Source organism: Gymnoscopelus braueri, assembly GCF_963280865.1.
Source record: "Gymnoscopelus braueri genome assembly, chromosome: 16".
In the NCBI taxonomy this organism is placed as follows: Eukaryota; Metazoa; Chordata; class Actinopteri; order Myctophiformes; family Myctophidae; genus Gymnoscopelus; species Gymnoscopelus braueri.
Window position 1 is genome coordinate 1270586 of NC_137616.1, and position 23582 is coordinate 1294167.

A 23582-nucleotide genomic window follows, 5' to 3' on the forward strand; every position below is an offset into this window, starting at 1 on the left:
TTGGGACAGAATGTGCCTAACTTTTGCAATATTACGCAGGTGAAAAAAGGAAATTTGTTTTATGTGGGACTGAAAGGACATATCTTGGTCAAACGTGACTCCCAGATTCTTTACAGTGGCCCTGGAGGTCAAGGTAATACCATCTAGGGTAAAATTCTTATCGGCTAATTTATCTCTGAGGTGCTTAGGGCCAAGTACAATAACTTCAGTTTTGTCCGAGTTGAGGAGTAGGTAATTACGGGTCATCCAACTCTTGATGTCTATAAGACATGCTTGAAGTTTAGCCAGTTGATCTGTTTCATCTGGCTTCATCGATAGATATAATTGTGTATCATCTGCATAACAGTGGAAATTTATAGTGTCTTTACCACAAACTCTCAATAACATCCTTGTTGAAGTTAATTGTATTCACCTGTTGTGCTGCTGTGTGCAACAGCAGGCCGGGTTGCCTACCCAGGCACGTGAAATAAAATGCATAGGCAGTCATAGTAGCCAACTGGAATGGAATCTGCTAAAACGGACTGATATACTGATACATAACCATATATAAGCTATATATCGTCCATTAGGTTCCCGTGTTCTGAGCTTGTAGATCTGCTCTTTCCACTACTTTAGAGCGACAGTCTTGTATGAAGAAGTAGGGCATTAATTTACGTTAAATACATTTATATAAAAAGTTGAAATATGGAGAACAAGGTTTCTGCCCGACAGCGACGATAAAATTGTTTTTTTCCATCCATCAGAACATTATTTACATTTATTTGTATTTATTTGCCTGCTTATTGTGAAGTTTATTATCAACTTCAATACAAATCAAAGTTTTTCAAATACACTTACAAATCTTGTACAATATATCGGTCAAAACATGGGTCGGTGGTCTCAGACTTGGAAATAGTATTGGCATTGGACTCAAAAATCGGGTGATTGTTGCTGTATTGTTCACAGAAGTTATGGGATAATAAGTACACATATTTTGAGAACATTTCTGTAATGATGCAGCACACATAGAACACCTGTAGCGGTAAAACCTTTATTAAATCAAACAAAGAAATCATAATAATTTTCCCCAGGTATAAAAGGAGATCTTTGACTTTACAAAAACACCTCCATGAAGACATAACACTCTGTAGAAAGTAAAGAAGTAATCAAACTAAGTGATGATTTCACCGGTCTCTCTTGACACCTAGCAATTGTGTACTATGATAATTTAACAATCCAAACAACTCACATGTCAACACACAGTGAACATACATATTAATGGACACTGATGTTCATATTGTTCTACCAGTAACCTATGAGCTGCAGGTAAAACAAATGGTGAATGTAGGAATTCAAAGCCATTGATTGTTTAGTAACAAATAAGATCCATACACAAGATAATGAGAATGAAAAGAGAAACTAATATAGTTTATTTTATTTGGTCATGTTGATATTGTCAGATGATGTGATTGCTGTTCTTTAGTATCTATGTCTTGTCATTGTTATCCTGGATTAGACTGAATCAGTGGGTGTTACATCACATGTCAACTCAAAGAGAGTCTTGTTGTTATGGTTCATCTAACAACTTCTCCCCTGTAGGAATCCTTATTCTCTTCACATGTGCATTTTGACCAAAGCATTTGACACCAACTTCAACTAAATACTTTTATCACCTGAATGAGTCCTCATGTGTCTTTTTAGATGACTACGATCACTGAAACTGTGTTCACAAACTGTACAAGCAAAGGGCTTTTCGCCTGTATGAGTCCTCATGTGTGTTTTTAGACTCTCTCTATGACTGAAAGCTTGTTCACAAACTGTACAAGCAAAGGGCTTTTCCCCTGTATGAGTCCTCATGTGTCTTTTTAGACTCTCACTATGACTGAAAGTTTGTTCACAAACTGTACAAGCAAAGGGGTTTTCGCCTGTATGAACCCTCATGTGTTTTTTTAGATTACCTCTCTGACTGAAACTGTGTTCACAAACTTTACAAGCAAAAGGCTTTTCCCCTGTATGAACTCTCATGTGCCTTCTATGCGTAGCCATTTCAGCAAAACCTAAACCACAAACTGTACAAGCAAATGGCTTTTCACCTGTATGAGTCCTCATGTGTTTTTTTAAATCACCTCTTTGACCAAAGGCTTTAACACAAACTGTACAAGCAAAGGGCTTTTCACCTGTATGAATCCTCATGTGTTTTTTTAGATCACTTCTTTGACCAAAGCCTTTACCACAATCTGTACAAGCAAAGGGCTTTTCACCTGCATGCATCTTTGTGTGTCTCTTCAGACTTCCCTTTCGATTAAAGATTCTGCCACACTCTGTATAACTTTTCTTCAATGTATGACTCCTCATGGAGTGAGTTTGTTTTGATTTCAGATCCTGGGACAGCTTGTGGCTCAAAGACAATCTTTGTCCTTCCACATTTTGTGTCTTGTGTGATTTCAGAGTGTTTAAAGCTGACTGACCGTCCCTGGTCTTCTCCCAGTCATCACTGTCATCAGTGTCAGAGTCAGAACAGTGTGAAGAGAGGAGCTGGTCATCACTAGTTGGTTGTGATGTTCCACAGTCCTCTACATCAGCTTGTGTTTTCATATGTTGAGTTGAGGTGCTGGCTACAGGCTCTGTCTCTTTGTTTTCGCCATCATCATCACTTTTCACTGCTAGTAATGTCTGTGTTGACCCACAAGCCTCCTCTTGTCTATGAAGTAGCTCCTCCTGTTCCTCTTTAATCTGTGGAGGTTGTGGTTCCTCCTGGACCAGACTGGAGCTCCTCTCCTGCAGTTCAGGGTGAACCTCCTCTTTACACACAGGGAGGAGCAGGAAGTCTATGAAAAAAGATACAATAATAGCCCATTAAAGTTTTAAGAAAAGCTAGTGCACTGCACACACATCCACTTCAGTGCCCAGATGCAGAACAAATAACAATTCAACAAAGGAAAATAAAGTCGCTACACTGGTTAAAGCTCTGTTCATTTTGTTGATCAGTTAAATCTCCATCAAGAATTTCCTGATGATCTGACTGATCAAAACGTTGAGGAATCCGATTAATAACTTATAACCGAACAATCGTCCGATTCATAGTACATTTAGATTGATCCAGGGGTCCACGCATCGATGTTTTCGCATTTGAATGTTTAATGTTGGCTCATCTTTACACCCTTATTGCCAGCACACGTTCACCCTTGGTGATAGATCCACAACAGAATAAAAGAGAGAGAGCTTGAAACTTACTGAGTTCCAGGTGGTCCCCTGGTTCTTGTTTAAGGTAGTCTTCTGGTTCTTGTTTAAGGTGGTCTTCAGGTTCTTGTTTAAGGTAGTCTCCAGGTTCTTGTTCAAGGTGGTCTTCAGGTTCCTGTTTAATAGAAACAGTCCTGGCTGGAGAACTCATCTTCACCTGCAGACTGGACTCCACACTCTGGTCTGGAATGAAGGAATATAATTAGGACTTTAAAGGTTTCATGACATTCAGTTTTACAACACATTAAAAGTCTTGGTCATGGTCCTTCAAACGTGTATAAAAAGTTTTAACTGAAAATTCCACTCCAGTTAGCCATTGCAGGTATTTTTCGCTTACATTTCTAAAGCCTTTTCAACTGCAATGAAAAAATAAATCTTTGCCTGCGGGTGTCGCTGTTGAGGGATTTTGCCTGTCAATCATCGCCTCTTCTCCGCCCCCCCCCCGCCCCACAAAGGAAAGGAAAGGATAGGGGAGGGGAGGGGCGAGGAGGAGAGTGGGCGGGATCACAGATTACTTTTCAGCCTAATTATTCAGAAAACCCCAGACCACAGAAAATCCACTGAATGTTCAAAGTTTTTTGGGGTGTAATTGAGGTCATAAAACCCCCCAAAAAAACATTAAAAAAAATAAAGTGAAAAAGAATTTTATAGAACCTTTAATGATAAGTACTCAATGTGACATGCATAAGGACTTAAATGATAAGGACTTTGATATGACATGAATAAGGACTTTAATATTAGGGACTATGATGTGACATGAATATGGAATTAATAATGATTATGATGTGACGTGAAAAGGGACTTTAACGTGACATGGTTTGTCGATGAAGGTTGAATATGAAACAGAGGGAACAGAGGTTGTAAATAAGTTTTTTTTTTAAGACTGGACAGTGACGCCAGATTATTTTAACCAGTACGTTCATTAATGCTGGACAAAATGGACTATATTTGATATCACAATACTATTTGATATCACAATTATGATGTTAATATATCTCAGTCAAATGTATTTACGAAATTAGGGATGTTCCCAGTGATCACTTTCACTGATGTGTACACTACATTTCTGAAAACTTTTCTTTGAATAGTTGAAAGTGTATGAATTAAAATTAACATCCATAAAATAACCAAAACTGAACAAATTTCAATCTATAAAGCCAAATTTAATTTGAAAAAAATATTGAGAGTATATGAAAGCCATTTGGTACTCCCACATGATTAATTACATCATGCCAGTGCGCTGCGTAAAAGTAGGTCAAATCAATTAGGCTGTCACTCCAGCAGAGCTGGTCTGACTCTGAAGCACACTACTGACTGACCAGCTCTCCTTAAAGTTCAAACCATAATATGACATGTAGTATTGGATTTTCAGTCAAATAGTTAGGATTAGGCCTACTCTGCATTCTCCATGTTCTCACTCAAAAAACTACATTCATTCTTCAAATCGACCGGATCACAAGAGGCAGTGGGCAGTACGAGTTGATTCACATCCGGTAGGTGTTTATATTGGATGTGATTTCTCCATCGTGACACTTTTCCAAAGAAAACTCACACAATCTTTGCTCTTTTTTTTCAAATCGACCAGTGTCTGTAGCAACTTCAGCTAGATTCACTCACTGCACTGGGAAGTGAAGTCAGTGAAGACCAGCAGTGCGCAAAACAGTGTGACAGGCTGCGCAAACTAATTTGCTTATTTTGCCTGTTAAAAGCAACATTTTAATAAAGGGTCCAAAATGGAAATGTGTGTCTGTATATACTTTTAAAAATAATACCCTAATCTAAAAATAAAATAAAGCAAACATTATTCTTTAAATTGAAATTTGAAACAGTCCCATACCTGCCATACCTGGCAACCTTGGAAAGTGTTTTTCAGTATAAACAACTGACGCACTTCAGCACCATATAGTTTTGAACTCAGTCATTTCTCCCCTCAGCTCCTGACGTTATTAAACATAAATCTGCTTTTAATTTTGGGTCATAGAAATATCCTGTACAACTTTACTACAGGTTTAAAACAGCAGGAAATAAAACAGTACATACCTATCCTGTACAACTTTACTACAGGCTGCATCCTTGCATCAAACAGTCCACGTCCCTCGTCCATCTCTCGCTGTTTCTCTGACAACGTTGAATATCTTTTGGAGGCCATCTCTCTAGATACTGTAGAGCTCTTCCTGTGGTGCGCTGTGGAAAAAAACAATAGAAAGACCTTTTAGTTATCATTCAGTAGCTGTAGTTACATACAGAAAACATAATTAAAACCCGCCAGCTACCATTGGTGTGTAAATGTCCTCTTTGGTTGGGAAATTAGGGAGACTAAACAGCAACTCTGGCATGTGAACTAATTAGAGGCCAACTCCTGCTTTTTTAAAATGATATACAATACAATGAATAGCTTATTTTTGCTCTGAGGAAGGCTAGTGCCGAAACGTGTTAGCCCAAAATAAAGAATGAGCAACTGAGCCTTTGTCTTGCATTCTCTTATTTTGGAGTGCCGCCACTTCCACCTTGGTGTGCTGACATTTTCTAACTAGTCGTTCCTGTGTCTGAGAACCCACTGCTCATGAAAGCATCCAGAGGAAGTGCACCTACAAGGACCACAATGGAAACAATCAGTAAGCTATTTTGCGTTATCCTTTTAATCATGGTGGGTCAGATGTATGTTACATGGGACACATGTTTTATTTCATGATCAATAGAAATAGAAAGATATCAATCAGAAAGATATCAATCAATCAATCACCTGTTTATCTTGCAGAAACAAATAGCTTCTGTAAGGCTTGAGATTCTACCTCAGGTGGTACTTTTTAAAAGTGTGCATGCAGCTCCGTGCATGTGGATGTGTGTGCGTTCATAGCATGCAATGCACGTTCCACTCAAGACCGATCAAACGGGTCAATTCAAGCGATCTCACCAGGAGAGAGTCATTAAACAAGTGCATCCAGAAACAATCATGGAAAAGAAGCAGCAATTTCAGTGGAAATACCTGTTGTACCATTCAGCTTAGAGGGAGTCATGTGTGAAAAACGGATCTACTACCTCACAATGCCTTGCAATGAGAAAGAAACACTGTTGCTTGTAGATCAGAGATCTCTCTCTAATAGATTAAAATGTAGGTAGATGATGAAGCACTATATTCTGATAGTAATAATATCTTGTGTGTCCATAGAAGCTCCCGCCGCAAGTTTATTTACTCCCAGCTAGGTCAATCCTTCTAATCCGCCTCACGCTCCTCCAACGCGTCATCAGCAGTGGTGTAAAGTAACTAAGGATATGTACTCAAGTACTGTACTTAAGTCCAATTTTTAGGTACTTCTACTTCACTAAAGTATTTCCAAATTTCAATAATTTTACTTCTACTCCACTACATCTCAGAGGCAATTATTGTACTTTTACTCCACAACAATTATTTGAAAACTTTAGTTACTAGTTACTTTGCAGATATACATTATATTATTATATATTAGCCCTATTTTATACATAGGGTATTTGAAAATAGCCGATCAATGTGTCACATCGCGACACGCTGTGAGCTTGTAGATCTGCTATTTTCAAAAATTTTACTTTTGGTATCTTTGATGCCAATACTTTTGTAATTTTACTTAAGTAACGTTTTGAACACAGACCTATTACTTGTAACAGAGTATTTCTACTTTGCAGTATTGATACTATTACTCAAGTAAAAAAATTGAGTACTTTTTCCACCACTGGTCATCAGAACGCTGTCGCAGCTGGATTATGTGGCAACACTGTAATGCTGGCACACTCCAGGCAGCCTGGAAAACGTAGAGTGCATTTCACTCTACTTCGCCCCTAGCCTGGGGCCAGACGAATCTGCGAGTGCAAAAAAATTGCACTCTGCGATTTGCGTCTGGCACCGCTCCATAGAGAATCCATTTCCTGCTCGTGGGTAACCAATCAGGGCCCAGTATTAAAATATGGGAGACTGTGATTGGTAGTTGTAGGTCTAACCAATTGCGTACAGAGCCATTGTTTTGATCCCGCCCCCTTGGAAATAAAACTTCCTCATAGAGGCACCAGACTCATATCCACTCAGTGATATAGTCTGGCTATGCGAGGCTACTTCGCCCCCTACATAAATTCACCACTCCATCTACTGTCAAAATTGAACTCCTAAACGTACAAGTCCTCAAACTAAAATCCTTTCACTCTCGACCATATTGACAATTAGCTACAGTATGCTTTGTACTGGTTTTCTACTGTTTCTAATGTTAATCACCTTGTAACTCAACCACTTGGAGCTGCTTTTAGCCCTAGATGCATTTTCAATGCAAAGCATGGATTATTACCATGTAAGAGTGCAAGGATTGTTATAAATACGAACGTCTTCTTTTTTGGCGGTGGTCGTGGTCCCATCTTCGATTCCAAGAGTCAGGAGTAGACTGAACCTAGACCAACATTTCCTTGACTTTTATGCTGTGCTATGATGCGCAATTTGAATACTAATGAAGTACTCACTTCAGTGACTTGCCGTTCAATGAAGTGAATGGCAGGCAGGTCGTTGAGTTAATGTGAATTCCTTCGCCAACGGCCATTAATTACCACCTCAAGAAAGACAATAGCCACACATGAAAGCCTTCACCTCAGAGTCAGACAGTCACTAGGCTATTGAAATTGACATTCTTGCCCCAGTTTTCGGATGTATACGCTTACCACCGAAAAAAATCTGCAGGCCACACTACATATACAGCGTAACACGGTAGAACACACCACTGATTGGGGGATATTAACATTAATGTTGAGAACCCTTCCTGCCCCTCTGCTTCTGACTTCCTGCAACTGCTGGACTGTCTAAACCTCAACCAACATGTCCACGTCCCCATTCACATCAAGGGGCATACTCTGGAGGACCTTATCATCACTCACTCTGCCCCATCAGCAATCTCCTTATGTATGAACTAGGTGTGTCTGATCACAAGGTCGTTGCAATGGAGCTTTCCACCCCCCCCCCCACACCAAGCCTAAGCGCCAAATCAGCTTCAGGAACATCAAAAAAATAAACCAAGATACCATAACATTGGACCTCCGCCATCTCTCCTCTGTAGACTTCCCAACCGTCAGTGAAGCTGTGGACTTCTACAATAACTCCCTGACCACCCTCTTGGACCTCCATGCCCCAATCAAAACACGAACATAGAATGCAGACAGAGAGATAGTGTCCACAATCACAACACCAGAGGTACAGTAGCCCCACCACGCCCATCCCAGATTTGGCACAAACAAGGGGTTGAATTTGTTCTCCTGCTATGCAACACAAATGTGGAATGCCCTACCAAAAGCAGTGAAGGAGTGTAACACACTACTCACCTTCAAAACTGCCCTAAAAGAGTACCAGGTGGCTGCAATTTGAAACTGGCTCCTGTAAAAGTCATAACCTAATCCCCCCCCCTCTTTCGAACTTTTTACTGTACATATTTTAGTTTCTTATTTTTCAATTCTTAACTGTTTGTAATGTATGCATAGTAGTGTATATCTGTCATTTAATGTCACTATGAATTGAGTACAAAAGGACCCCATTTGAAACAAGCCATTATACTTTCATGGGATTTTTAATCCTATTTAGTTGACCTTGTATTTACTGTACTGTGCTTTCATGTGCTCAAACTTCTAAATAAAATATTTAATCAATCAGTGTAGTGCCTCAGTAAACTAGGATCACAGGGAAACCAAGAATCTAGCATCAGTCTAAACGATATACTATTAAATGGACCAGTGGTTCTAAACCTGTGGGTCGGGATCCCCACATGATTTGGGGGGGGGGTCCTCAGATCACAGTAAAGTGACAATTAAAATGATTAATACCTAAAAATATGCATACATTTGTCACGCTGACTGCTTAATCATTTGTATTATAACTGGCTTTTCAATTCCTATTCCTTATGATTTTGTGTGCATGTTTACTATTCTTTATTATTTCATTTTGAGTTGCAGTGTTTAGTCTATGGTAGCAGACAGTGTCAGCAGTTCAGCATGGAGGACTCCCATTGGATAAGTGAGTGGAACAGGTGCAGGGCATGAGCTAATTAGGAAGGCTCTCCCTATTTAAGGGCCACTGTTGGAGAGTGCGGCACTTTTGCCCTGGCCACGGAGATGCACAAATCTACAAGGACAGAATAGGAAGGACCTGGACTCACACGGAAACCAACTGGACCCACCCCCCCCCATTGGAAAGGGAAGTAGATGCAACAGATAGTTTATTCTGCATTTATTGGATTTTAGACATTGGAACCCCTGGCATTTAATGACTCTGCATCTTACAGTTTTAAATGGCTTTTAACACTGGACTGCTCTGAAAGACCCATTTCCCCATTTGGACATTGAATTTGTGCATTCCCCTCCTACGCCCCTGCCCCATTCCGCTGCTCTGCTTTTATCAGTTTTTAGGTTCAGATCTTGTCTAGAGCCCGCCTACTGTCTCGGTTTGCACACATGAGGCTCACACAGACCGGGTCTGCAACCTTCTTTGTTCTCATTCGTCGCTGAACTGTCAATCTGCCAAAATGAATTAATGTCATTCACATTCGCTGTGGGAGGAGTGGGCATCTAAAAGTGACAAACCACTTGTCTCGGATGCAGAGAGAGACGGAGAGAAAGAAAATACACACAGAACTCAAGGAGTTACCCGTGTCTAAAATAATAACTTTTGCCCGTTGCACTGTATGTAACAGTGACTTCTCTCAGCTCACGGAGGCCTTAATGACTGCAAAAGGCACGTCGAGGTATGTTAAGCTGCCATAAGCTGCCAACATTGTTGATGAAGCTCAGCTAAAACACTTATGTCCTCTCTGTAGCTTTGATTGAATACTTTTAACAGTTTGCAAAAAAAGCACAGCGCAACTGCTGCTGCCAATTTATTATCTACATCAATTTTGATGAGAAATCAAAGCTAAAAACGTGTGGCGAATGCATTCAAATAGCCTAGTGAAATTGGAAGATCTACAAGCTCACGAGGGGTGTGAGCTTGCCTTGTAGATCTGCTCATGCCTTTAATAGCTACACTAATGATGCCCAAATAACTAATACTCCAGGCTGAACGAGTTTAAAGTGACTGTATGTGTATAGATAAAGATCTGTTTAAGTGCTTGTAGATTTGCTAGTTTATAAGATAACTGATTCAGTGTATATTGATCAAATAAGAGATGGAGTGCTACTTGGGAGAGATAAATAAAGATCTATTTATGTGCTTGTACTGTCGATTGATATTGGTCAAATAGAGATGGTAAAATCAGGCGAACATAAGAATTAAAATATAGCTGCAAGCGGCGATAATACGGGGCCAGTGAAAGAGAGAGAGAGAGAGAGAGAGAAAGAGAGAAAGAGAGAAAGAGAGAAAGAAAGAAAGAAAGATAGACAGACATGGAAACTGGAGAGAGAGAGAGAGAGACATGGAAACTGGAGAGAGAGAGAGAGAGAGAGACATGGAAACTGGAGAGAGAGAGAGAGAGAGAGAGAGAGAGAGAGAGAGAGAGAGAGAGAGAGAGACATGGAAACTGGAGAGAGAGAGAGACATGGAAACTGGAGAGAGAGAGAGAGAGAGACATGGAAACTGGAGAGAGAGAGAGAGAGAGACAGATTAGATTGGAGAGAGAGAGAGAGAGAGAGAGAGAGAGAGAGAGAGAGAGAGAGAGAGAGACAGACAGACATGGAAACTGTAGAGAGAGAGAGAGAGAGAGAGAGAAACTGTAGAGAGAGAGAGAGAGAGAGAGAGAGAAAGAGAAAGACAGACATGGAAACTGGAGAGAGAGAGAGAGAGACAGACAGACATGGAAACTGGAGAGAGAGAGAGAGAGAGAGAGACATGGAAACTGGAGAGAGACATGGAAACTGGAGAGCGAGAGAGAGAGAGACAGACAGACAGACAGACAGACAGACAGACAGACAGACAGACAGACAGACAGACAGACAGACAGAAAAAGAGATAGAGAGACAGACATGGAAACTGGAGAGAGCGAGAGAGAGAGAGAGAGATGGAAACTGGAGAGAGAGAGAGAGAAACAGATTAGATTGGAGAGAGAGAGAGAGAGAGAGAGAGAGACATGGAAACGGAATAGATTGAAGAGAGAGAGAGAAAGAGAGAGAGAGAGAGAGAGAGAGAGAGAGAGAAAGAGAGAGCCATGGAAACGGAATAGATTGAAGTGAGAGAGAGAGACATGGAAACGGAATAGATTGATGAGAGAGAGAGATGGAAACAGAATGGATTGATTGGACATCTCAACCTATTGCCATTAACAGGAATCAAACTCTCAACCTTCGGACTAATAGGCTGCAACACTACCTATAGTGCCAGGCTGATGTTGTCTGTTGAAGATCATAAACTCTTGCCTTCTGTCATGAACCAAGCCCCTGTTTCACTAACACTAAGATCACTCGTTCACAAACCATTTACCAATAGAGAAATTGTATGTCTCCTCGCAACCGAAAACAGTGAAAGCAGCCGATCTACAAGCTCAGAAACACGTTGCTATCTGAAGTTTTGAGATTGTAGATCGGCTATTTTCAGAATGAAGTATGTCATACATTGAAAAAACATACTCTCAAATAAGCATTTCAGGTTATCTTTAACAATTGCACATGCATTAATTGACACAATCATGTTGTGTGCAATGCAACTTTAATGAACCCTGCATCAAGTGAGGTTTGAACTGGCGAGAAGCCATTGGACCAACAGACAAGCTTCTGTGAAAAAGGAGATCACACAGATGATACAGTTTCACGCAAATAGCTGAAAAATCCTGGGTTTCAGTGTTTTTCAAACTGCTCAAAATTGCGGACAATCTAAGGGCGAGCCTTATAGTGGGGCGGCGTGGCACAAGAAATCAGCCTAATCGTTCAATTTTACGATTAAAGCGCCAAATTTGGCAGAAGTGTTGATTGATATATTGGGAACAAAACTGGATATTGGGACATCACAAATTCTCACCCTGGTGGGCGTGGCAGCCATTTTTCAAAATGGCCACCAGCAGTTGATAAAATCTTCCTAGTTTGTGTCCTAGTAGGCTGAAATGTTGCGTGATGTATGTGAATATGAAGGTGTGTGGGTGTGCTCATGCCAATTGCCTAAAAGGGGGCGTTGCAATGGGAGTGGCCTGGTTAACAGCAATATTTTGGTCAAATGGTGATACAAGCGAGAAATTTGGTACAAATCATCTTTGGAGATCACACTTCGATTTAGGACACCGGGCCACTCATAAATCAAAGATGGCTGCCATTTTTTTCAAGATAAATTACCAAATCACCAAAAAGCACTCCCATACAGGAGTTACCATTTACGGTGAAGGTGCCACTCAGCATATCGAGTAGCATGGCTTGAGTCCTGTGGTAGGTACTGGGAGCTGATGTTAGGTGTGAAGATGAAGAAAGAACAATGCTCTGTGGAGCTCAGGGAGGAGATAAGAAAGGCAGCCAGAGAGATGAAGTAAGTAGGGAGGAGTACAAAGAGATAAGGGGTAAGGCGGAGAGAAAGGTGGTGAGGGTTAAGGAAAAGAGTATGAGTAGTTGTATGAAAGGTTGGACACCAAGGAGGGAGAAAAGGACCTGCACCGATTGGCTAGACAGGCACTGAGATGGGAAGGATGAGCAAGAGGTTAAGGTGATGAAGGATGGGTGGAAATGTTCTAGCAACCGAAGACAGTGTGTTGAGAAAATGGAAGGAGTACTTTGAGGGAACGGATGGAAGAAAGTGTCAGTATTATTCTATTCATAGTGGCTCATAGGAATAGACTATGTGACAACCAGGAATAGTTTGGTGACCACTGGAGAGACGGTTGACAGCCGGAATGTAGACAGCATCCGGGAGCAATGTGGGTTAGCGCCCTAGCCTGTGTCTTCCGTGAGGAAGAAGCCCAACAAATCCACGGTGAGGCCTTTAAGGAGAGCTATTCAAGCAAGCCGCAAGTGGAGCTTGTAGTACCACCACGGCCCAAGAAACCATCACGCCAGAATGAAATGTTTGGAACAGGGGAGTCTGGTGCAACGCTCAGGTCCTGGACCTGGTGAGACGAAGGAGGAGCCCGGCCAGGAGGCCATCCACAGAGCCTAGTCCCTCCACATGCCAAAGCCTCCGCTCTCCCCCAGTCCTGGCAGAGTAGTCCCGGATAAGCGGCCTGAGAGGCCCTGTCTTGCCCTAAGAGGACTGACCGTGGGTAGCTACTGGGATGTAAGTCGGGGGCTTGATAAACCCCAGCCGGGTCACCTCGGCGAGGGTGTATGTTGCGAGACCCGAAACACCCATCGACCCCAGGCTACAACACTGATGATATGTCCCAGGTGCATCCATGTGATGTTTTTCTTTATGCAGGAGTTATTTGTAACAGAAGGATACCAGTGAGAGGGAAGATGTATAGGACGGTAGGGGGACCAGCCATGATGCTGTACGGCTTGGAAACGGTGGCACTGACGAAAGGCCAAATGCCAAAGCGGCGGTTTAAGGATGCGGTGAGAGACGACATGCAGGTGGCTGGGGAAGACACAAAACTAGATGGGAAAAAATGTATACATGTTCAGAAGTTCTGAGATTTTGTCCCTGAGTTTGACTGTGAGCACAGTTGTATGGCGTGTTTTTGAAATGTTTTAATTTAGATGGTTATAAATGGTAACTCCTGTTTGAAAATGTTCAAAAACATACTATGGGAGTGCTATTTGGTGATTGACCTCAAATAATTAAAAGATATGCAGAAATGCAAAAACAGTCTAATGTTGGCGGCCATCTTGAAATAAAATGGCTGCCATCTTTGATTTAGGAGTGGCCCGGTTTTCTAAATCGAAGCGTGATCTCCAAAGATGATTTGTACCAAATTTCCAACTTGTATCACTATTTGAACAATTCTCCCAAAATATTGCTGCTAACTAGGCCACTCCCATTGCAACGCTCCCTTTTAGGTAATTAGCATGAACACACCCACACACCTTCATACTCACATACATCACGCAACATTTTAGCCTACTAGGACAAAAATTAGGAGGATTTGATCAACTGCTGGTGGCCATTTTGAAAAATGCCTGCCACGCCCACAAGGGTGAGAATTTCTGATGTCCCAATATCCACTTTTGTTTCCAATATATCAAGCAACACTTCTGCCAAATTTGGCGCTTTAATCACAAAATTGAACGATTTTCGTGCTACGCCGCCAAGCTATTACTGGTCAAAGCGATAGATGTGTTCCTCATGAGTCAAAGCACAAGTGTAAGCAAGTTTCACGACTTTTGGCCAAACGAGGCATGACTTTTGCCTGTTTAAAGTTTGCATGTTCAAAAAATTGCTATAGCGCCCCCCTTTGGCCAGTTGGAGTAAGATTGGTTTCAGTGATATTTGGAATGACCCTCTACATTTCTGCAAAGTTTCAAAGAAATGTGAGTCTGCATGTATGTGTTAGGGGCAGATGAATAATTGTCATAAAACTGCAATAGTTAAAATCTTTCTCCTCCTGGGATCTTTGAGTAATCTGCACAAAACTCTTTACACATGAACTTTGGACCTCTGCCGACAAAACGTTAGTAGCGGATTTTCCATAAGTGAAAGAATGCAGAAGTTATGAGCCAATGTATGTTTTTCATATAATTCAAAATGGTGGGAGATCTAAAGGTCAGAGGTCAAAAGTCAGACCACGAAAGTTGTCGGGCATGAAGAGATGCATGTGTGTATCGAAGTTTCATGGCTGTAGGTCAAACAGGGCATGAGATCTACTCTGACCGTCACTACGGTCATAACAATGAATGATGCCCTCATCTTCTACCTATTATCGAGACCAAATACCAACATAGTCATGCCCACATGACCCGAGGAGGCGGTCTCACCTTTAACCATGCCCGGTGAGAGCGGCTCCGCCTCTTTGCCTCTCTCGCCTCATTGAAGAGACCTGCAGGGTGGGTAAGTATCCGTTTGAGATATAATATACCTATATTGAATAAAACTGCTTTGCTTGTGCTGGTAGTTTTCACGCTCGCTGCTTAGAAACCCGTACACTTCGGTGCAGGCGCCTTGCGTCCCTGTGGGTTGCAGTGTAGCGTTGTAAAGTAACCTACTGTGTTTGTTGTAGGGTAACACGCTGTTGTGTTACTTGTTTTGTTTGTGCCTCCAGGGTTTCCTTTCAGGTACGTTACTTTTTGAGTTCTGCCTTTGCGGAACGGCTGTGATTCGGCTTACTTTATTTATTTTGTTATAGTATTATACCCGTCGCACTGTTCGCAGATGCTGGGGTTACTATATATAACTCTCCATCCAGGTTGGTGGTGTAATTTATTTTCATTTATTGACTCCCTGTGTGTTTGCATTCAGTTAGTCTTATTAATTCTGTTCCCTCGTGCGTCCGCGTGCGTTGTAGTATTATTTCACGTTGCTGTGTTGCAAGTGTTCATTCATAAAAAGTCAGCGGTGTCACGTGACTTTGTTTATTTCCCTCAGACCGCTGTTCGCAGCAGGTGGGTTTTTTTGGTTCGTTTTTCTTCCCTCTCGTACGTTCGCGTGCAGTGAGTAGGTTGATTGATTGATTGATGTACTTTATTTAGTAAGACATGAGAACATCAGTACATGGAAGTACAAATTCACAATACAAGGTCTACTAAACTGGGGGACTCATTAAGCACTGAGCTTGTTTAAGATGAGATTCCCATGCACACAAATCATGATGACATATAAGAGACAGACAGATATACACACTAATAATAGGTGTTTATTTATTGTATATTGCGGCCCTTGTACTGTGCTGTTCGCAGCTGGTGGGGTTTTCTTCTGTCCCCTTTGTACGTTCGCGTACTGTGAGGTGTTGGGGTTACTATGGCTTCCCAGGTCTGCCGTGTTTGTGAGGCCGCTATGGACCCCCGTGATGGCCACCGAGTGTCCCACTTGTTTGGGCAGCTTCCCACTGTGGTCTTTTGCTACCACTGAAATGGTGAAGAAGTTGTTTACAGCATTTTCTTAGTTTTTGATAAGCCTCCGCTAGTGAAGGCCATATTTATACATATGTATATATGTATTGCGTAGAGCTTAATAGCAGCGTTTAAGCTTTGTTAACAGCTATTAGGTATAGCTGACTTGTGTTTGTTATTAGCCTAGCTGGTACGAGCAGCGTACACGCCCTCCCTCCAGCATATGGGCTTTTTGATGTAGCCGCAAGTAGTTTGTAGCTCAAACTCTTACTAACAGCTATTGTGTATAGCTTTTGGTTATTAACCTCTGTCTGATCAACCTTTGTTGCCGGGGTAAGCAGCGTTAGCGCTCTCCTCCCGGCATTATTGTGGACTTTACACTAGCGTGTTGGAGGTAACGTTTTGTCTTTGTTTATGCGGTGAAAGCAAGCATACAAATACTAATAATGCACTTTTCACTGAGATAAATCTCAAAAAGCGCTACAATAAGCATTACAAATAATGTTAAAATCACATGCTACTACATAGATAGCAGTGTCCAAACTTGATGGACGGCTATTACAAGCTGATTGGTTAAGTAAGTAAACCTCTGCTGGTGGTACAGGTAGCGTGCTCGCTCCCTTCCTCCACCATACAGTTTCTAAAGTCGAGCTAGCAGCAGCGTTCGCGCTGGCTCTGATTTTATAATCCACTTACATTTGGATGGATCTCAAGGTGCTACATAAGCATTTGCATTGAGAAAAATATGCACTCGCTGCTACATGGATGGCAGCGTCCAAGCTTTGACTAACGGCTATTATAAGCCTTTTGTGTTAAAATAAGCCTCGGCCGGTGGTACAGGTAGCGTACGCGCTCCCTCCCCCCACCATACAGGTTCTACAGTCCAGTTAACAGCAGCGTTCCAGCTAACCGTGACGTTCGCGCTCTGGTTATCTGAGAGTTGACAAAATTCTGCTGGAATGAAAGCCTCTGCTGGTGCAGGCAGCGTACGCGCTACATCCCCCCAGCATACGGCCAATATAGTCTAGCAACCAGTAGCGTTCACGCTCTGGGCTAGTTCTGACTTGTGTGCGTTGGCCGTGCAGAGAAACCGGTACCACCACAGAGCGCTCCCACTTTTGCACCTTGTGTGGGGCTCCTTCAGCCGGATGTCGGCCATGACCTTTGCCCCGCGTGCCAGGAAGAAAAGGTCTGACTGCAGCAGACTGTCATCCAGGATGGATCGGCTGTTTGCTGAGTGGACCCAAAGGTGGTCCATGCTCACGGCCTTACCAACGCCTAGCCATACCACAGCAGGCGGAATCAGTTCCTCCGAGCGCCTGGCCGGCCTCCACTGCCTTTGCTGTTCCTCACGCCTGTACTCAAAGGAGCTACAGGCCTGTCTGAGAGACACTCTGCTAATGGTAAAACCCTGTCAGCCATGCAGGACGTGGCAAGAGCTGGCCTGTGTTGCATGCCGGCTATTGAGCCTGCCATCGCACCCCTCATTTGCGTCCCCTGATGCGGGAGGGTGCTAGGTGCCGTCGACCCCAGTACAGGGTCACAGACGACCTTCTTACAAGGGCTGGTGTCGGTCGTGAGGGCAACTCCCTATCACACCTTATGCATGCCCTCTCAATTTCTTTGCAAAAGGGGCAATGTGAATGCTGACTCCATCACCTTTGGTGATGCGTGACTGAAGGCATCTGGCCGGATGTCCCTCTAACTCGGACAGCTGATGTTCCATCCTAGTTCAGACTCATCGTCAAATCTGGCTTTCACAGCCTATCTGACTGAGGCATTTAGCAGAACTCTCCGTAGTCTCCCTTGGGGAGCTCGGAGCAGTATTTGGTTCAGCTGCACAGGAAGCGCTGGAGCGAACCCATCCATGCTGAGCAGACTAGTCTGCAGCTTGCAGGCCTGCGGTGCATGCCTCCCTCCAACAGAGAGGGGGGGGGGGGTGCATCAAGGCTGTAGACCCCCTGTCACACCTCAGGGCGTTCTAGTCTACATACTGCCTCGTGACAAAGAACGACAGGCGTTTTTCATCCTGTCTGGGATGTGAAGGGACTCGAAAGGTTTAGGAAGGTCATGCCATTTCATATGTTGACCACAGCAGATGATCTGCGAACCGTCGCCCACAGAGAGTGGTTCACGTCTATAGACCTGAAGGACGCATACTTTCATGTCTCCATTGCCCGTCTGTCAACACTGACAGTTTTTGTGTCTTGCCTATCAAGGCCACCACTGGCAGTTCAGGGTGCCACCATTCGGGCGCTCCCTCTCCCCAAGGGCGTTCACAAGGTGTGTGGCAGCGGCAGGTGCGCCTCTGCAGCTCCGACATGAGGGCTCTGTATCCAGAAATGTACGTCTCCCGTCCCACGGGGCCCATCTGGGACTAGGAGAAAGGTGGCCTCGAGCCATCTCGGGCCACAACATTCATTGATGTTGCTTTAAACGCCATGACTATGACAGCCTGTCCGTCCCAATCGTCGGGTGGACGACATCTTAAACCTCCTTTCCTTGCCCCAGAAAGGCCACTTGGATGCCAAGCGGCACGGACACAGGAAGATCAGGAGGTCACAGCAGTGTCTCCTTGCCCTGGCCCCGCATATCAAGGCAACACCTCGACCATGTATAATGGAAATAATCAGGGCGGGACCAAGCCCCCCGCCTGATCAGCCTACAGGCAATTTACCTATCGGGAGAGCAGGAAACCTGCAGACTTTCTCGGCCGTCAAAAGCCTCCATCGGGGGAGTGGTGCCTCCATCCAGAGGTGGTTATACACCATCTCGGGCCTCTGCGGCAGAGGTGGACCTCTTTGGCTCAGAGGCGTCGACCCACCCGGTTCTCCCTAGCGGAGACAACCAGCCCTCTGGGCCAAGATGCGCTGGCTCACCCTTGGCCAGAGGCACTGCATATGCCTTTCCACTGCTTCCTCTGCCGCTGGTGGCCCCCTTCTGGCCAGGGAGGACTTTGTTTCCTCTGTTGCACAGACTGGCGCCTCCCCGACAGGAGAGGTCGGATCTGGCATCCCAATCCTTGACACCTCCAACTGTGTGTTTGGCTGCCGGAGGGCCCAAACCGCTGCTGAGCAGCCGTGTGGACACAGTCAGGCATAAATGGTAAATGGTGCATTTATAGAGCGCTTTTATCCAAAGTGCATTACATAGATTGTGCATTACAGGCATACCATCCTGAATGCAGGAGCACCATCCACCAGGCTACAGTATGATAACAGACGGAAGCTGTTTTCCAACTGGTGTGTGGGTCAGGGTGAAGACCCAGTGCGTTGCTCTGTGCCTACTTTTCTGGAGCTTCTGCAGCCCCTCTTAGACAAGGGCCGATCTCCTTCTACTCTAAGAGTGTACATACTAGCAGCAATATCATATTGACGTGCTAGAATCTATAATGGCACAGCCACAGTGGGGAAGCCACGGTCCCTCTTCCTGAGGGGGGCCCTGAGGTTGCATCCTCCAAGAGCCCTGAGAACTCCAGCATGGGATCTCCCATAGTGCTGGATATATATATACTGGAGATAGCGGCCTTTCACTCTGCTCTGGATCTCCAGGACGGTACGGAGGACCTTTCCACGCTGTGTCCAGTTCGAGCGCTACGCTCTTATGTTGACCGCACACGGGCCCTACGGGGCACAGGCACGCAGCTGTTCGTCTGCTATGGTGGCAAGAGGTTGGGGCTCCCCTTGTCCAAGCAACGGCTGTCACATTGGCTCGTGGACACAATCTCTGCGGCTTATGTCGATCTAGGCCAGCCGATCCCTGGGAATGTGGTGGCTCACTCCACAAGGGGGGTGGCTGGGTCCCCTGTTCCTCGCGACCCGGTTGGTATTAGTCATCCATTGTTATGACCGTAGTGACGGTCAGAGTGAGGTCGAAATAGATCGCAAGTTATGGCTATAACTATGGATCTATGAGACCGAACGATGACCGTCACTATCTCCTGTCGCTCGGAACGTTGAGGCGTTCGAGGCTGGAGGCGGAGCCGCTCTCACCGGGCATGGTTAAAGGTGAGACCGCCTCCTCGGGTCATGTGGGTATGACTATGTTGGTATTTGGTCTCGATAATAGGTAGAATATGAGGGCATCATTCATTGTTAAGACCGTAGTGACGGTCATCGTTCGGTCTCATAGATCCATAGTTATACCCATAACTTGCGTTGTACCTGTTCAAAGTTGGCACTTTCATTTGAGTGCTATAGCGCCACCTTTTGACGAAAGATTGTGAGAATTATTTCTTGATAGTTTTTCATGACCCTCTACCATATGGCCGAGTTTCGTAAAAAGCGTATGCACGGTTAAGCCAGAACTGCGAAAAGTGGCAGAAGAAACAGAATAAAGGCAACATTAAGACAGGGCCAGGAGCCATGCTGGCAGCCTGGCCCCGTAATAACATAAAAAAAATATATATAATTAAAGAAAAAAACTAATTTAAACTGGAAAAAAGTAGATTTATATTGGTCAAATAGATGGTAAAATCAGGCAAAAATAAGAATGTATAATTAAAGAAAAAAACTAATTCAAACCAGAAAAAAAAGTTCCAAAAACCAAATTAAAACCAAACTAAAACCTCCCGCAAATGATTTTCTCCAGGGTGGGATGTCTGCAAACTAAATGTTATAACTCACCTCATACAAGTGCTTGTCAGGGTGGGGGGGTCGCCAGTTCAAATATGATTATTTTGGGGTGTCACTGCCTGAAAAGGTTGATAACCAATGATCTAGATGGTGAAAACGATGCCAAACCGGTGGAAAAGCAAACACGCAGTGAAACTACACACAAGCTACTGGGAAATGTAGTTCAGTTCAGCTAGTAGCTAGGCTGACGCTATGTAGCAGATATAGTAGCTTAGCCACACATGTAGCAGCTAAAGTATCTTAGCTACATAGCTAAAGTAGCTTAGCTACATGTAGAGCTACTGCAGCTACAGTGTAGCTAGGCTGGTGTTGAACTTCATCTAAGTATGTAACCATAGGCTACAGTGAAGTCGGACTGAATGACTGAAAAGTTTTTTCTTTTTTTACTCTCTTGGTGTGGGGATTATCTGGCACATGTATGTATCTGTTATGAAAGAACAAGAAGAGAAATTGTATCATGAGTGAAACGGCTATAGTCCATGGGAAACCATAAATAAACCTACATTGCCAGGCTCTCTCCCCACCCGCACCCCCTTGGTAAAAACTCCTCAGGAAAAGGCCGTTCGCCTCCGAGTGGAGAAGAGACTTTCAACAACACAAAACAGCCTTTGTTTAGGTGTGTAGCAAAATGGTTTTGTTTATTTTCACTACTGTTGGAGCCCTCGCAGGGCAGTGGAATTCCTTGTACAAGCGCAGAGACCAGTGCCTGGCAGGGCGTTAGAGAGAAACGCTCTGGTCCAGGGCTAGTGTTTACTAACCTGCAGTGTTAGGATGGATGTCCATATCAACATCAATGTCCAGCAGTTTGTTTTGTGTGTCCAGCGGAGATTCTAGTGTCTCTATCTCTCTCTGGAAGAGGTTGCACGTCCACTCTGCGGCCGCACTGAGGCGCTCCAACACAAAAACTCTGACATGAAGCTTCAGCTGCTGTTTCTCCAAAACACACAATATCTCCTCTCCCACCGACGTCATGTGTTCATTGATCGACCGCCGTAAATACTCTATTTGACACGTTGGACGAGACATTTCTCTCACTGCCTCCTTTGTTCAACAACACCGTGGAGGTGAAGCTGTGAAAAGCTACATGCTTCTACTTCCGATTCCGGGGTAACGTGTTTCACGCATGCGTAATAAAGGATACACTGTTGCCTTAAAGCCTTTCGCCACCTGGTGGAGAGTGTGTGTAACTGTCACTGAATAAATGATAGACAGACAGACAGACAGACAGATAGATGGATGGGGTTCGTTCAAGTAGTTTAGACTTTGCCATTACAGTAGGACAATGGCGTTTTGTTTTTTTCAATGGCGGCCATATTGACGGCTTAAAGACGTATAAGGTTTTCAATGCATAAAAAAATTACAACAGCAAATAAAATACCCTAAAAAGTTTGTTTTTATGTTCATTGGACTGTCACCTCTGCCTAATATTATTCATGTTTGAGCATAAATCCAATCATTATATTTGAATGTCATTCATAATGTACCTAATAAAATGTAACGCAAAGTGTTTAAATATAATAATGTAAAATTATGCCCAGTCTTTCATAAGCACAAGGTTATCTATCATAATTTTCCTGGCGAGGCTTAAGCTGGCCTTACACAAGACTTTTTCAATCTTAAACGATTTTGAAATCTGGTATTATCACACACTACAGGAAAACCTTTTAAGATTCTCTTAAACATGCACACACTACACGATTAAAAAAATCGGGGGCATCTCACACAAGATTCTATCCAGATTCTAGGGCTTTCCCAAACACAGCAATAATAAATAAATTAAATTAAAAATACAAAATATCACCGGGCAACGTGGCCGGCTGCCTTTATTGCTCCGCGATATTATTATATTAGTAGCCTATATTATTTGATATTAAATACAGTAACACATTACAATACATTTTCAATCATATTCAAATGTTTTTATGAGCATACACTGGCTGGCAATGGTGGAGAATCAATTCAGTGTGTTTTTTTTTCCGACAGCCAGCTGCCCTCCAGTGCTGCGCCTCGCAACACAGACACAATCACACAGAAGTGTGCTTCGTCTAAATCACGGTGCATTGCATCAGAGCTGATCTACAAGCTCTACAAACATCTCATCCACGGCACTTGTGGTCTTGTATATCGCGTAGGGCGTAATGTTATCCGCTCGACTGCCTCGACACCATCGTACGACGAAAATAATCCTGGCTGGCAAAGAGACTTCCCTTGCAAAATCAGTGGATTTAAGAACTATGAAGGGTGCACCTATAATGAAAGATTAATTGTAGATTGATAGTTAAAACATTTACTGGAACTCCAAGAGTCAAGACAGAACGCCTTACAAGTCATAGGCCTGTATTGGCCTACATTTGTGATACAGAGATTCAGAGAATGAATCAAAATGTAACCTATTGCATAATAAACTGTAAAGGAGCTGTTTTCCCCCCCTTTCCATTTGTGAATAGACTGACCATGTAGCAGAGCCTACCTCCTTGTTATCCTACATCCTACATATATCCTACATCCTACATATATATCATACATCCTACATATAGGGCTGCCAACTTTCAGAAATTTCTAGGAGTGAGACTTTACTGTCATAATGCGTTCGGCCGCGGCGATTTTTTTTTTGACTTTTGGAAAAAGAAAAGGGGCCTTTTTAAAGCTGATTTAGAGAAATTTAACATTAAGACTGATGTCTTCACCCCCATGCCAGCTGCTCTCCCTGTCGGCCCCCTCATGCTTATATAGTGTTAATAATTGACCAGCACAAGTAGAAATGATCCACCGATACCGATGTTTTGACCGATATATTGTCAGAATCTTTTACGTTTCCAAATCAATTTGAAAACCTTGGATTTG

At 43.3% G+C, this 23582-nt stretch overlaps 2 protein-coding genes across 2 annotated transcripts in view; both read right to left on the bottom strand.

Annotated features, from left to right (window-relative positions):
- Positions 1-23582, bottom strand: part of tnfaip2a (tumor necrosis factor, alpha-induced protein 2a) — a 389724-nt gene that overhangs the window by 296978 nt on the left and 69164 nt on the right. The gene's annotated exons all lie outside the window — the stretch shown is intronic.
- On the bottom strand, positions 1072-21710 carry LOC308102509 (uncharacterized protein; the record flags this gene model as incomplete). Its single annotated transcript, XM_080452256.1, has 5 exons — positions 1072-1988; positions 2073-2807; positions 3214-3402; positions 5260-5403; positions 21497-21710. 5 exons carry the CDS (start codon positions 21708-21710, stop codon positions 1636-1638), a joined length of 1635 nt encoding a protein of 544 aa, XP_080308382.1. The 3' UTR covers positions 1072-1635.